This window comes from Pseudochaenichthys georgianus, chromosome 7, assembly GCF_902827115.2.
Source record: "Pseudochaenichthys georgianus chromosome 7, fPseGeo1.2, whole genome shotgun sequence".
Lineage (NCBI taxonomy): Eukaryota > Metazoa > Chordata > Actinopteri > Perciformes > Channichthyidae > Pseudochaenichthys > Pseudochaenichthys georgianus.
In genome coordinates, this window is record NC_047509.1 from 35833983 (window position 1) to 35847331 (window position 13349).

Here is a 13349-nt window from a genome sequence, read left to right on the forward strand (position 1 = left end):
TGAATCTACACACAGCAAATAAACTCAAATGACACAACGAGATGTAAAAGGAGATCACACATACAGTATAGTCGATATAAAACTGGCCGCTTCAATCTGAAGAGCAACTAAAACAAAACACGGGAGTTTACCTTGTTCTCGTGAACACTAATGTTATCCACAGCACACACAGACCACGAAGTTCTAAAGGAGAACACTAGTTACTGAAACAAAACACGTTAGTGTACCTTGTTAGCTAATGTTAGCTAGCTGACATTAACGTTACACATTGCACTCATATTACTCACCAACATCTTGTAAAGCCGGTCCCGCTGCTCTTACAGAACCGAATAACTCCCCTTTCGTGTATGTACAGCTCTCAACGTGTCCAGACTTGTAGTCACCTCGTTTTATACTTTTATTCTCATTCTGAAAGAAACAGGTGAAATTTGCTAACGTGACGGCCATCTTTGTGATGGTGACGCGTATTGTGCGAGACCAGAGACCTGTAGTTCACTCAGCGGTTTCACACAAAAAAATGTGTAACTTCACAGTTTTACGACACATTTTAATTGTTTTGACTTGCAAAATATTCTTTTAAATTGACAAACATCATATGTGTCATTCGTGGCACAATTCAAACGGGATCAAAAGATAACCTTTCTCTCTCCATTGACTTCAATGTATAATTGTACGCTTCCGGGGTCCCATGGAGGCTCCCGGAAAGGGAGGGACTTCGCCTCTCTATAGAGTGACGGGGAGGGGCCCTGACCCTCCGTCATCATGTGACGGGTTGGGAGTGAGAACGTGTTGGTTTCATCTAAAAACAATGAAAAAATAGTTATCTCTGGACTGCTTCACTGCCAGCTGCTCCCCCGGGACCCGAAAGTGGCGTAGCCTGTAGGCTACTTCAACATCAATGCATACGAGTGTGCTCGATATATGCTGTATTGAACCAATAAACACACAAAAACACAAAACACAAACTAACTGTATCACTATAACATGATGATGATGGTGATAAAGAATGCATCTAAAGTTCCGCTGTTTATTATAATACAAAAACATCATGCTCTTACTTTTAAAACCATGCAGAAATGTCGTCATCAGCAGGCCATCACATGTTTTCCGAAAATAACCGAGTGACACGAGTATATTTTAGCCAAGACCGGCGGGAAGTCTCAAAACTCTGTGTGTGTAAAAAGACGATCCAAGAGCAGAAATGTGAGATCCACAAGCGCATTTTTGGTCGACAAATACAAAATGGATTCACAAATGCCTGATCGAAAGTTGTAAATGTTAGAGATATTCAAAGATCTTTTTTTTAATTTGTAAAAATATTTTGTGTATTTACAGATCCGTTTTACATTTGCAAATTTATTTGTGAGTTTGCAAATCTTTTAAATGCATTTGTGGATGGTGTTTTACATTTACAAATCACATATTTACACACAAATTATTGTTATGTTCACACAAATAATTATGAGACATATCTAAGCCCATAGCCCAACAATTAAGATTATGGCAACATTAAATTGTAATAATAACATTATCATGATTGGGTTTAATTTAATTCCAGCTGTTAAGTTGTCAGGCGCAAACACCTTTGTAGGAGTCGGAGAAATAAAAATGAAGACTATGAAAATATTTGAAGAACTGCGTAGATTAGTAACAGGTGACCAAATGTAATTGAATAACTGACACAGACACAGACACACGCACACACACACGCACGCACGCACGCACACACACACACACACACACACACACACACACACACACACACACACACACACACACACACACACACACACACACACACACACACACACACACACACACACACACACACACACACACACACACACACACACACTAACCCACGGAGGGAGGGGATAGAGAAAAGCGCCGTGCTGTTGCCGGTGCCTCCTGTTGGCTGCGCTCTCCTCCTCGGCACCGGACGGACACCAGGAGCGTACCGCGAACACGCCATGAAGGATGAATGAACTTTAAATCTGCCTCTCAACTTTCCCTGCCTCCCTCTCTATCTTTCTCTCTCCTTCTCTCTCAGTCCGTTTCTTTCTCTCTTTCCCTCCTCCGCGGCTCCCGAAGCGAAACACCAGAAGAAGAATCTCCCACAATGGATTTACTGCAATCACGATCCTATTGTGAATGAATGATTAGATCTTTTTTCTTCTTCTTCTTCATCTTCTTTTTTCCACGGATGCTTATTAGCGTCGTGGGTCGAGATGATGGCATCAATAGGGGAATTTGATCCTCTCAACACCAGAGTCCCTGCAACTAAAATAGAAGTTACCGTTTCATGCCGGTAAGGTCCAACTCATACAAATTCATACAGATGTCTTTATTCACCAAACCCATATTAAGAGCTTGGATCACCGGGAAAAACCTGTCTAATACGAAATTCAGATTGACAAGCACGCGAGATAAATAAATTAATTACGTGTGTGTAATTTCCTTTTACTATAATGTAAAACATGTTGAGATTACAACCAGATTTACACCTTTTTTTTTAAATACACATTTTAAATGATTTATTTTTGTAAATTGTCCGATTTGCTTGTGTAAACCAAAAGACAAAAAAATATAAAATATAGGGATCTATCTATCTACCTACCTACCTACCATGTGTGACCTTTTATCCCCCGATGCCCTTTGCTCTCAGGAAAATCCCATCAGTTGTGTCCAATAGTCGCCAAAGACATAAAAGAATCCCATCAATTGTCTCCACTTCTGCTCAAGGTCCGGCCAATGAGCCGGTAGAATACCATTGATACACAGACATGCATGGTTAACTATTGATGTTGCAGGTGAATTATAATAGCATCAGGTTATAGATTATCTAATACCTGGTGCAGGTCATAAACATATGCTTATAACACGTTAGGGGTAATTATGGTGGAATACATTGTTGATATTGATTTTATCACCCTCGTAACAACAAAAAACAGGTCTGGTGAATGTACTGTCTCGTGCCAGGTTGCTTTGGCTGAATGGTCGACTGCTCTGCTGACTAACTGGCGGAGCAGTGAAACTCTGTCAGGGTTTTTGTGGACTGTCAACCTGCCTACCTGGTGGGCTGACTGGCTCTTCAATTCAACACATGAATTATGAATATCTGCCGCTCCCCTATAGTCCCTCCTGCGATGAGACAGACTTTAAGTAAGCCAACCTCACTGTAAAGGAATGGTACACGGTAAATGGTAAAGGAAGTCCCCAAACCCGACAAATAGAAATATTAAAAACAGTGTCAGAGGTTTCATTCATGATTATTCCTGGCTATGCTCGAGAGTTTATTGTGAACGCACAACATATTTCTATCCACTTTACCTTTTGTAAGATGTTGAGTCAAACAAGAACCGATGCTACAGCCAGCAGCTGGTAGCTTAACAATGTAATAAGTAAAACCTGCATTCAAAAAATAATAAACTAGACCTATTTCATATCGTTTGAGTGTTTCAAACTCTTTTCAAACCTGGAGAAATCTATCATTTTAATAAATGGTTGTGATTAATTTGGTTCCCTGAAATATCGTAGGCTATCAACTTCGTGAATGCGTCATGGTTGATAGTTTATTTTACATTTATGGAACTTTTCCGTCCCTAATTTATTTTGCAAGATATATAATGACGTTTTACAGTCAGCATTTGGTTATCTTAGCTCGATATAAAGACTCAAGGGAAAGGTTAGCTGAACTCTGTCAATGCAACATATTCTGAATACCAGCCCCTTGCGGCTCAGTAACTAACACTGAAACCACCATTAACATTAATTACTTCTTCATCTTCATCTCCTTGGGGGTTTTCATCAACTTGCAATGGTAACCTAGTGGAGTCTCATTTATGTGGCTTACTGTGGCTTTGCAGCACAGTATTTTTAAATTGGAGTTACACAGAATAAGTTAGGGAGCACTTTAAATCTGCCATGGCCTAACTCTCAGGGGCTTAGCTGGGACTTTTCAAAAACACTCAAGGGAGCAGAAAACAAACATATTGAATTTAGGAAATGTTAATGACTGAATACATTTTCTCAAAATGAAAAAGAAACTCTGAATGGATAACTGTTTAACCTTCTCCTCTGCTGTTTCCACAGGAGTCTGCTGGATGTGGATACATTCTCCAAGTCAGATCCTGGTATGTATGAAGTATTTATGGTATTTAACGCTGCCATTAATGAAAACATTGATATTTTTTGCAGTTATAATTTAAGACAGCTGTTTTCAAAGTGTGAGGTGCACCTCCCCTGGGGGAGATGAAATCTAGCTAGTTAACTTCAGCTAACTTTATGCGAGCGGGAACATGGATCGATTTTTAGTGAAGTTACCTAAAGTGAAAGAGGAGACAGCGTCTGGCAGAAAACGTCACGTGCACACTTTTGGCTGTCTGTGGAGACCGAGTTCTCCCACCTTGCCAAAAAGGCTGTAAAAGTGCTCATTCCCTTCACCTCCACCCAGGGACGCCCCTCCCTACAGGCCAATCAGGCTGCATGGGGCCCTGCCTTGCACAGGGGGACCCGCCCAGAGGGCCTCAGCTGCTGTGCGCAGTTCTCCGCTCAGTTCTCCGCGCACCCCCGCGAGAGTGACGGAGCGTCCACACTACAGCTTCAAAAATAGCTTGGAGCTGGGCGTGTCTGGAGCTTGGGGATTTTATTCAAGCAACACGACCAACAACCAATCACATGAATCTCCCGCCCCCGACATACAAAGCAAAAACCCCCGGGGATTTTATGCGAGCAATATATATATAAACTCCCCAAACAGGCGAAAACCTACCAGTTTCCCCCACTGTCTCTGCCACCTCCCTCCATGCCTGGTTCCTCCGGTTTGTATCCCGGTAGGTGAAGAGGGTCTGGTCATACAAAACCGGGTGATTTGCTACGGCGATAGTTAGTTTCTCCTCCGAAACTTGAAATATAGATATATAAATATAGAAATGAACGGCGGGATATCTCTCCCAGCTTAGACGCGGTTTGATTGGCTACGGCTTCAGCTGTCAGATTTTGGGAAACGGGATTTGATTGGCTGGCGCTGGCTACTCCGGAGACGCCTGAGACGGACCGCTCTGCTACCCACAATTCAGTTCGGCGAAAAAGCGCGGCTACGTGACGTCACCCCATTGAAAGTGAATGGGCAGATTGGAGCTTTCGACGCTGTCGACGCTGTAGTGTAGACGGGCCGTGAGAGTGACGGAGCGTCCACACAGCAGCGTGCGTTGACGCTTGGCGGTGGGCGTATCTGAAGCTTGGGGATGTTTGCGAGCAACACGACCAACAACCAATCACATGAATCTCCCGCCCCCGACATACAAAGCAATAGCAATGTTAAAACGAAGTAAACTGGATATAAAATCCCCAAACAGGCGAAAACCTACCAGTTTCACCCACTGTCTCTGCCACCTCCGTCCATGCCTGGCTCCTCCGGTTTGTATCCCGGTAGATGAACAGAGACTGATCATACAGCACCGGGTGATTCACTACCGCTATAATGAATTTTCCCTCCATTTTTTGGAATATGAGGAAATGACCTGCGTAGTCTCTCCCAGTATATGCGCGGTTTGATTGGCTAGCGCTTGTACTGGAAGATTTGCATAAACGGGATTTCATTGGCTGACGCTTCTGCCGAGGCGCCAAAAGTTGAACATTGCTCAACTTTTGAAGCCAGCAACGCCAGCAACGCTCCACGTCGCTTCCCAAAATGCAGTTCGGCTAAAAGTGACGTCACCCCATTCAAAGTGAATGGGCAGAAGCGTTGGAAGCTTCAACGCACGCCGCTGTGTGGACGGGTCGTGAGAGGTGACAAGAGGAGCACGTCTGTAACCCGACACCGTTGCAATGAATCGACATCTGACCAATCACGGCTTTGATGAAAAGACAGTTTCAGTCCGGCGCAAAAGCAAGAGGGAAAAAAAACAAAACATGAAGAAACTAGAGCATCACTCGAAGGTGGGTTATTGTATGAGTCAAATGTACAACTTGCGAATGTTGTATAAGTGAAATTGCCAATTGCCATATTAAAACATCAGCTGCAATTCACGACATGAAGAAGGCAGTCTCTGCAGAGCATCAGGCTAATGGAGATGCAGTTATTTCCAGCATTCTTTATTTAACATTCATTCAAGTATGTTATGCCTTTTATCTGCTAATGTAGAGGAGGAAGAGATACACTGTCTGTCTAGTTGGCTTACATAACAGTTCAAGTTTACAGCATAAAAAACATGGAGCATGTTTTCCCCTTTTATTCATTTTTATGTCAATTTGCACATTTCATGGTGATGCTCAGCCTCTCCCCTTAACTCCTAACAGTCATCGTCATGTCAACCACAACACAGAGAAATACTGATAGAAATGTGTGTGTAGTTGTTGATACATTGCTGACAGAGGGAACTACATTTGAATACAGATTTAAGAAATATCAGTTTTTGAGCATGTCATAAGCATGTTTTGTCTTGACTACATTACAACTATATCATTATAAAATAATATGGTATTTATATTATTGAATTGATTATGATTATTATTATTAGTAGAAGTTTATTTGCATTAATTGTATTTTAATCTTTTTGAGGCTAGTATTTGGCAGGAAATGCAGACGTATCACCTGTAAACGCATAGTGAATGACATACTGTACATGCAGATTTACCATTTACCTCACTGTATACAAAAGTAACTGTGTTGATAATAATAATAAACAGGAATTATATTTGCAAAGTAGCCACTTTGTTGTCAAACATTAAGAAAAATGACGGGGGAAGGGATTAAGGAAGATGGCAGTGAAGATGGAATAAAATGTAAGGGTTAAAAAGCCTGCCTCTGTATACCCATTCTAGCTGTGGCCATTAACCACTGATCAGTGTTGGGAAAGTTCACTTTCTAAATGAACTAGTTCAGTTCACAGTTCACACATTTTAAAATGAACTAGTTCAGTTCATAGTTCATAATTCAAAATGTTGAACTAAAGTTCATGGTTTCAAAAATGAACTAATTTATAGTTCATAGTTATTTTTTCAATACGTTGCTGCGAGCTATTATTTGTCTCCTGTACGATGTTAATGGGCCATTTCAATGTTTACAATATCCTCAGAGGGCCGTACAAGTTATTGACCTCTGCTTAAAAAAACTAAAATCACAGCCCATTCATTTCATTCTGTGCAAAGACAAAGCAACCTCTTGATCCAGATATCTCACCATGACTCGCGCATGCACGTGCACGTGCAGGGTGTGGCGTGACCACCAACACAGAAAGATATGGACACAAGATGTGTGCAAATGTATTTAGTTTCCTATCCATGTGAACATGATTTAAGTGGGAGGGACCTCACCTCCTCTAGGGGGGTCTGGGGGGCATGCTCCCCTGGGAAGATTTTATTTTAAATGTTGAAGTTAAAAGCATCAATCTGGTGCACTTTGAGAGCAACATTAGAGATCTATGGACACATCTCTCAACACCCAAACACAACTGTAAGCAGATTTTCTTTTAATTTATGGATATTTGACAAATCACTCCCCTTTCAAACTGTATTCTTCTTTATTAATAACTGTCATATAGTATTTTATACCCGTTTACTTTATTCTCTTGTTTTTTTTATAACTATAATGATCATATAAAGATGTGCCTTTACCTCACTGGTTGGAGAAAAAGCTTCTTATATTCGTTAGCATAGCTAGCTAACCAGATGCTAATGATAACAACACAGTTATTGACTGTCTGATCAGTATGACAGATGAGCAGATCGCCACTGGGCTTTCAGCTAAAGACACAGACACGCAGAAACTACGGCATGTGTATGGACTTATCGGTACTGCAACTTCTGAAGTGCTGGAGTGGCGTTCTGGTGCTCTCCGTCAGAACTGCACCCCTGCTGTCAGTCGAGACATATACCACGTGATGACACGTTAGGCTCGTGTTGTGTTCAAGGACCCTGACCTTGGCCAGGAAAAACAGGCACTCGCTTGTTTAATTTTTTTGCGGTCTAGATTTCTTTCATTTTTTGCGTGTGTTTATAAATTACCTCGAGGGCTGTACCAAATTGTCTCGCGGGCCGTATACGGCCCGGAGGCCGGAGGTTCCCCACCCCTGCCGGAGACTCTGACTCTGAGCGAGTGCTGCTGCAGCTGCTCTCGGCTTCGTCCATACTAATTCATTCATTCATTCAATGCTCGCCGGTTCCGCGGTTCCACATTGTTTGTTGTGAGGAGTCTGATATATTTAGTATATTTATATTTTAGTGCGACAGCCAGGGGTGACAGGCGCGTACGCGTCTCAGGCAGCTTGCTGTTGCCAGATTGGGTGGTTTTCCGCATTATTTTGAAGCCTGTTTACGGTGTGTTTTAACTGGGTTTTCGGCTGAAAGGCATATGAAATCTGGCACACTTTTGAACGCCGTTATAATACAGTGCTGAGAATGAACGCACTTTTGAACGCCGTTATACAGTGCTGAGAATGAACGCGTTCTCAATTACGTTCATCTAGCGGAAATACAGTACGTTCAGTTCACGTTCGCCCAAAATATGAACGCGTTCATGAACGATCGTTCATTGAACGCGTTCAGGTACATCACTGCCACTGATAACCTTCCAATGCAGACATAAGGCTGGTTGTACTGTTGACATTTAGTTATGAAGAACTATGGAGCTGCAGATAATGTGTTTTCAGGTTTTAGGCTGTGTATGATCCTAGAATAATTAAATGTTCATCCTCAAGGTTCTTTATTTGTCAAACGAACATAGCTACAGTGTAGTTATGTCGATGAAAATCCTTATAATAAAACCCAGTATATAGAAAAGACTACCAGAAGTATGTCTTCATGGAAACCAGCAACAAATATCAATTTGGTACTACGACTTCCACAGCAAAAAGGGACTCTTCATAATCCATTACAATCAGGAAAAGAACAGCCTGTTATTTCTTGCTTGGACTTTTTTCAGGCCTCTTAGCTAATAGGTTGAGTTTCTTTAGGAGAGAAAACAAATACTACTCCTTTATCTGTTTATTTTTATTTTATTACACTTTTATGTGTCTAGTTTTCTCTCAAAGTTAGCATTTGATAATTCCTTATTTGCATGTACTGTATAACTATGAATTCGGATAACGAATAGTAAAACATATGTAACCTAGTGTCTTGTGAATGCCAGCAATCTCCACTTCAGCAGCATTTATTCACAATAAACGTTTTATTTTAATTCCTATTTATATTATGAAGGTTTTTACTGGGGTATTTGTTCATATAGCATTCAGAGCCTGATTTAAGGAAACCCTTTTATAGTTGTTGTCAGTATTCTCTGTTTGATGGATTAATACAAAGATATATCAAGAGTTCCATCAGTACAAACCTTTGATACTAATTTGTAAACTAAATGAAAATATTTGTTTTACCGAATAATAAGAATAAGGGTTGAGGTTATCGATTAAATGTATGCCAATCATTCTCCTTTGAACATTACAAAACACACTTCCTAGTCCTCAGAATTCCTAATGGAAACATAGTTTCACAAGGCTATGCCAGGAGTTTTTAAACCCTGACTACGTTTTAAATAAGGATTTAAATTCACTGAATGCTTTAAAGTCTTATACTCACTGCAAAACAATGGACTCTGCATTCCCCGATTACTGTTTGATTCTGAATAGCCGACTGATGCTGTGGACATTTCACGGCCAATCGTCTCATTGCAGGAAGTAGCCCGATTTTCACTCCACTAGTTTATTGCAATGAGCATCATAGTGAAGCTTTACAATATTCATTTTATTTTCAAAGTAAAAGATCTTTCTCAGTGGAGATAATGAAACATGCAAAGCCAAGAAAGGCAGCTTTAATACGTAAACAGCTAGATGACATTAAATCAACTAAAAAAGCATGGTGCAGGCTATCAAAAGCCGCGTTCACACTGCGGTACTTTTCCCACAAAGGTTCATGCTAACTTAGTTCATGATCGCGTTCACACCAAAAAGAGCCGGTACTAAAAGTAGTTCATGCGAACCTTTTTACCCCCTCGAAAGTCCCTGCTAGAGAGCAGGGACTTTCGAGCGGCTCTTTTTTGAGAAAAGAGCTATATTTCTGATTGGCTGGGCGGATTGCAAACCACGCCCCGTAAAACTCCCAAAAAGTTTTGTGAAGCCACCATTTTATTATCCTCGCATTAGCATTATTAGCATTAGCATTAGCCCAGCGCAGAAACGCAGAGAGACTAACTTATGGCAACACAAAATAAAACATGGCAGCGGTGGAGATGAGGCGTTCATTTGCCTAATCCACCCCCAGGGACTTTTTCTGGTGTGAACGCGATCTGTACTTAGTTCATGCGAACTAAAGAGTTCGCATGAACTAAGTTCGCATGAACCTTTGTGGGAAAAGTACCGCAGTGTGAACGCGGCTAAAGTGTTCGTTAGAGAGTGAAACTGGGGCAGAAGATGTTCGTAGATGCAAAAATTACAAATGAAACTTAACTGCCAGCTACAAGTGATCAATTGATGCACTTCTCAAGTACTGTCGTGAGGAAAAACTGCCTTCTGCTCCAAATAAATCCATAATAATAAAACAATCATTTTAGCTTCAAAGATGCCTCTGAACACATTTTTTTAAGCAAACATGTGGCAGATAAGAGTGTGGAAGAATGCCAAGAAAATGCATTAGTCTAAAACGTTGCATTTGTTCCTTCCAAAGGGCAAAGAGCCATGTACAGAATATTACGGAGAGTGCCTCACCTGACAACCCCTACTGCTCTGATTGAGATTTTTGGTTTTTATCCCTTCTGCCCTTATCCAACACATCCTCACTCCCGGGTCGGCCTATGTTGACGTTATGTCAAGTCCCCTGTGTCGGCTTTTTCCAACGCAAGGGGGGGGGGGCCTTAGCGTCCATTTTCAACGCAAGGGGGGGGCCCTTAGCGTCCATTTTCAGATTTCCGGGATGTCCATATGCTTCTATGGACGCTCATGGAAGCACAGCATTCGTTTGTGTCGACTGCCCTTAAAGGCAATGTGAGCGTCCATTCTCATTGGATAACGGAGAATTGTACACCCGGAAGTAAGTATTCCCCTTACTGTCGATTGATTTACAGTGATATCTGCACTACTCATCGACTAAAAAACACCAGATTATCCTTGTTAATTACACAACATTGATTGGTTTAAATTGTGTGCAATGCTTTTGTATTTTTCCCCTTCGATTCGGAGAAACAAATGTTTTTTCAACCAAGGAATGATTTTAGTGAAAAATAAATGATTGCAATCAACTCAGAATCATGAAAAAACCCTAGTTTGACCCCTCACAAGTTACCCAAGGCCAAACAGAACATTTTAGATTTTTCGAAAATCGGTATTCTGTACCTCAACTTTGAGCAGTTGTTACGAAAAAACATACAGGATTTGAACTTCAACTTTTTAATACATCTTACTACACACCTTTACAAACACATTAGTGAAGAAATTGATTGGTAAGGATTTAGTTTGCAGATTTTCATATATTTCCCTTACTATCAAGCTTTCAACCAACTGAAACTGTCTGAACAGAAAAGCAGTGTGGTAACTTTGAGAGCCCGTTGGGTAGAACTTTCTCAGACAAATTGTACCCCGAATCAGCACGACGGTATTGCTTTAAAATTGATTACACACATCACGGCTGCAGAGCACAGCTGTCTCCTTCTCACGCTGGTCTGGAGACTCGGTGATGGTGGTTTCAATTCAATTCAAAACCTTTATTTATCCAGGTAAAATCCCATTGAGATAAATCATTTCATTTAATTTCAAACCTTTATTTATACAGATAAAATCCCATTGAGATCATTGATCTCTTTTCCAAGGGAGACCTGCTCAAGTAGTTCCACATGAAACATAAAAACATAAATAGAACAACAAAAGGACATCATACAGCATCATTTACAAAATTATCCACATAAACAGGTACCAATAGCTTCCGATTGAGTAGCATCCGACCGAGCTTTAAAAACATTTAGTGACACCAGATTGTTCAGTTTCCATTTAATTTGCAGACTATTCCAAGACAGAGGAGCTGCGCATCTAAAAGTTGTCTTCCCTAAGACAGTCCTAGCAGTTGGCACATTTAATAAAACCACATCATTCGATCTCAGGCAGTAGCCACTTACAATTCTCCGTGAGATCAGGGAGCAGATATAAGATGGAAGTTTCCCTAACATGGCTTTGTATATAAAAATGTACCAGTGACTGAGCCTCCGTACAGTTAGTGAAAGCAAACCAGCCCTTGCATACAGGGTACAGTGATGGGTTAATGCTTTACAGTTTGTCACAAATCTCAGTGCACTGTGATACGCAGCATCTAACTTGACCAGGCAATTGGCAGGTGCATTCATATAGACCAGATCCCCATAGTCCAGCACAGGTAAAAAGGTCACAGTGACTAGCCTTTTCCTGGCCTCAAGCGAGAAACAGGACTTGTTTCTGAAAAAGAACCCTAGCCTAACCCTCAGTTTTTTTAGCAGGTTATTGACATGAAGTTTAAAAGAGAGACAATCATCAAGCCAGATACCAAGGTATTTGTAACAGGCAACAACTTCAAGTTTTGTTCCTTGCGTAGTTACAATATCTAAAACAGGCTCTGGTGTCTTTTTTGCTTTTGAAAAGAGCATTACCTTGGTTTTATCCACATTTAAAAGAAGCTTTAATTCAGAGTGCTGAGTCTGAATAATGTTAAAAACAGCCTGTAATTTAACAACAGACTCTTTAATGGAGGGACCTGCACAATACATCACAGTATCATCCGCATAAAAATGTAAAGTAGCTTCATCCACATTATCACCTACGCTGTTAATATATATGGAGAATAAAAGTGGACCTAAAACAGAACCTTGTGGTACACCATTAGAAATGTTTAACCACTCAGAAGACAGCCCATTGAAATGAACACATTGGGACCTTTCAGAGAGGTAGTTCACAAACCACCCCACTGCAAGGCTGGATAGGCCAATACTGAGTAGCCTCTGCTTTAAGATGCGATGATCAACGGTGTCAAACGCTTTGGAAAGGTCAATAAACAGAGATGCACAACTCTGCTTATTATCTAAAATACTAGTAATGTCATTCACCACTTTCATCGTGGCAGTGATGGTGCTGTGTTGCTTTCTGACTGATGTTTAGACAGGATGTCATTTGTACATAAAAACTCCTTTACCTGTTCACTCACTAGGCGTTCAAGAACCTTAGCCAGAACTGACAATTTAGAGATTGGCCTATAGTTATTTAAAATAGTTGCCTCCCCTCCTTTCAGTAAAGGCAAGACATAGGCAGACTTCCATACTTTTGGAATTGTATTTGTGCTGAGGGAGAGGTTAAAAAGAGAAGTAAGAGGTGGAGCAATAAAATCTGCAGCTATCTTTAAAA

General features: G+C 40.9%; 1 protein-coding gene across 2 annotated transcripts in view; it reads left to right on the top strand.

Moving 5' to 3' along the window:
• The first annotated feature begins 1934 nt into the window (after positions 1-1934).
• The window catches only part of LOC117450140 (copine-9-like), a 155273-nt gene continuing 143858 nt past the window's right edge, over positions 1935-13349 (top strand). For both annotated transcript variants that reach the window (XM_071203849.1, XM_071203848.1), the window contains exons 1-2: positions 1935-2308; positions 4093-4133. In XM_071203849.1, the coding sequence (XP_071059950.1) occupies positions 2229-2308; positions 4093-4133 (121 nt within the window). In that variant the 5' untranslated portion in view covers positions 1935-2228. The remainder of the gene's footprint in view (positions 2309-4092; positions 4134-13349) is intronic.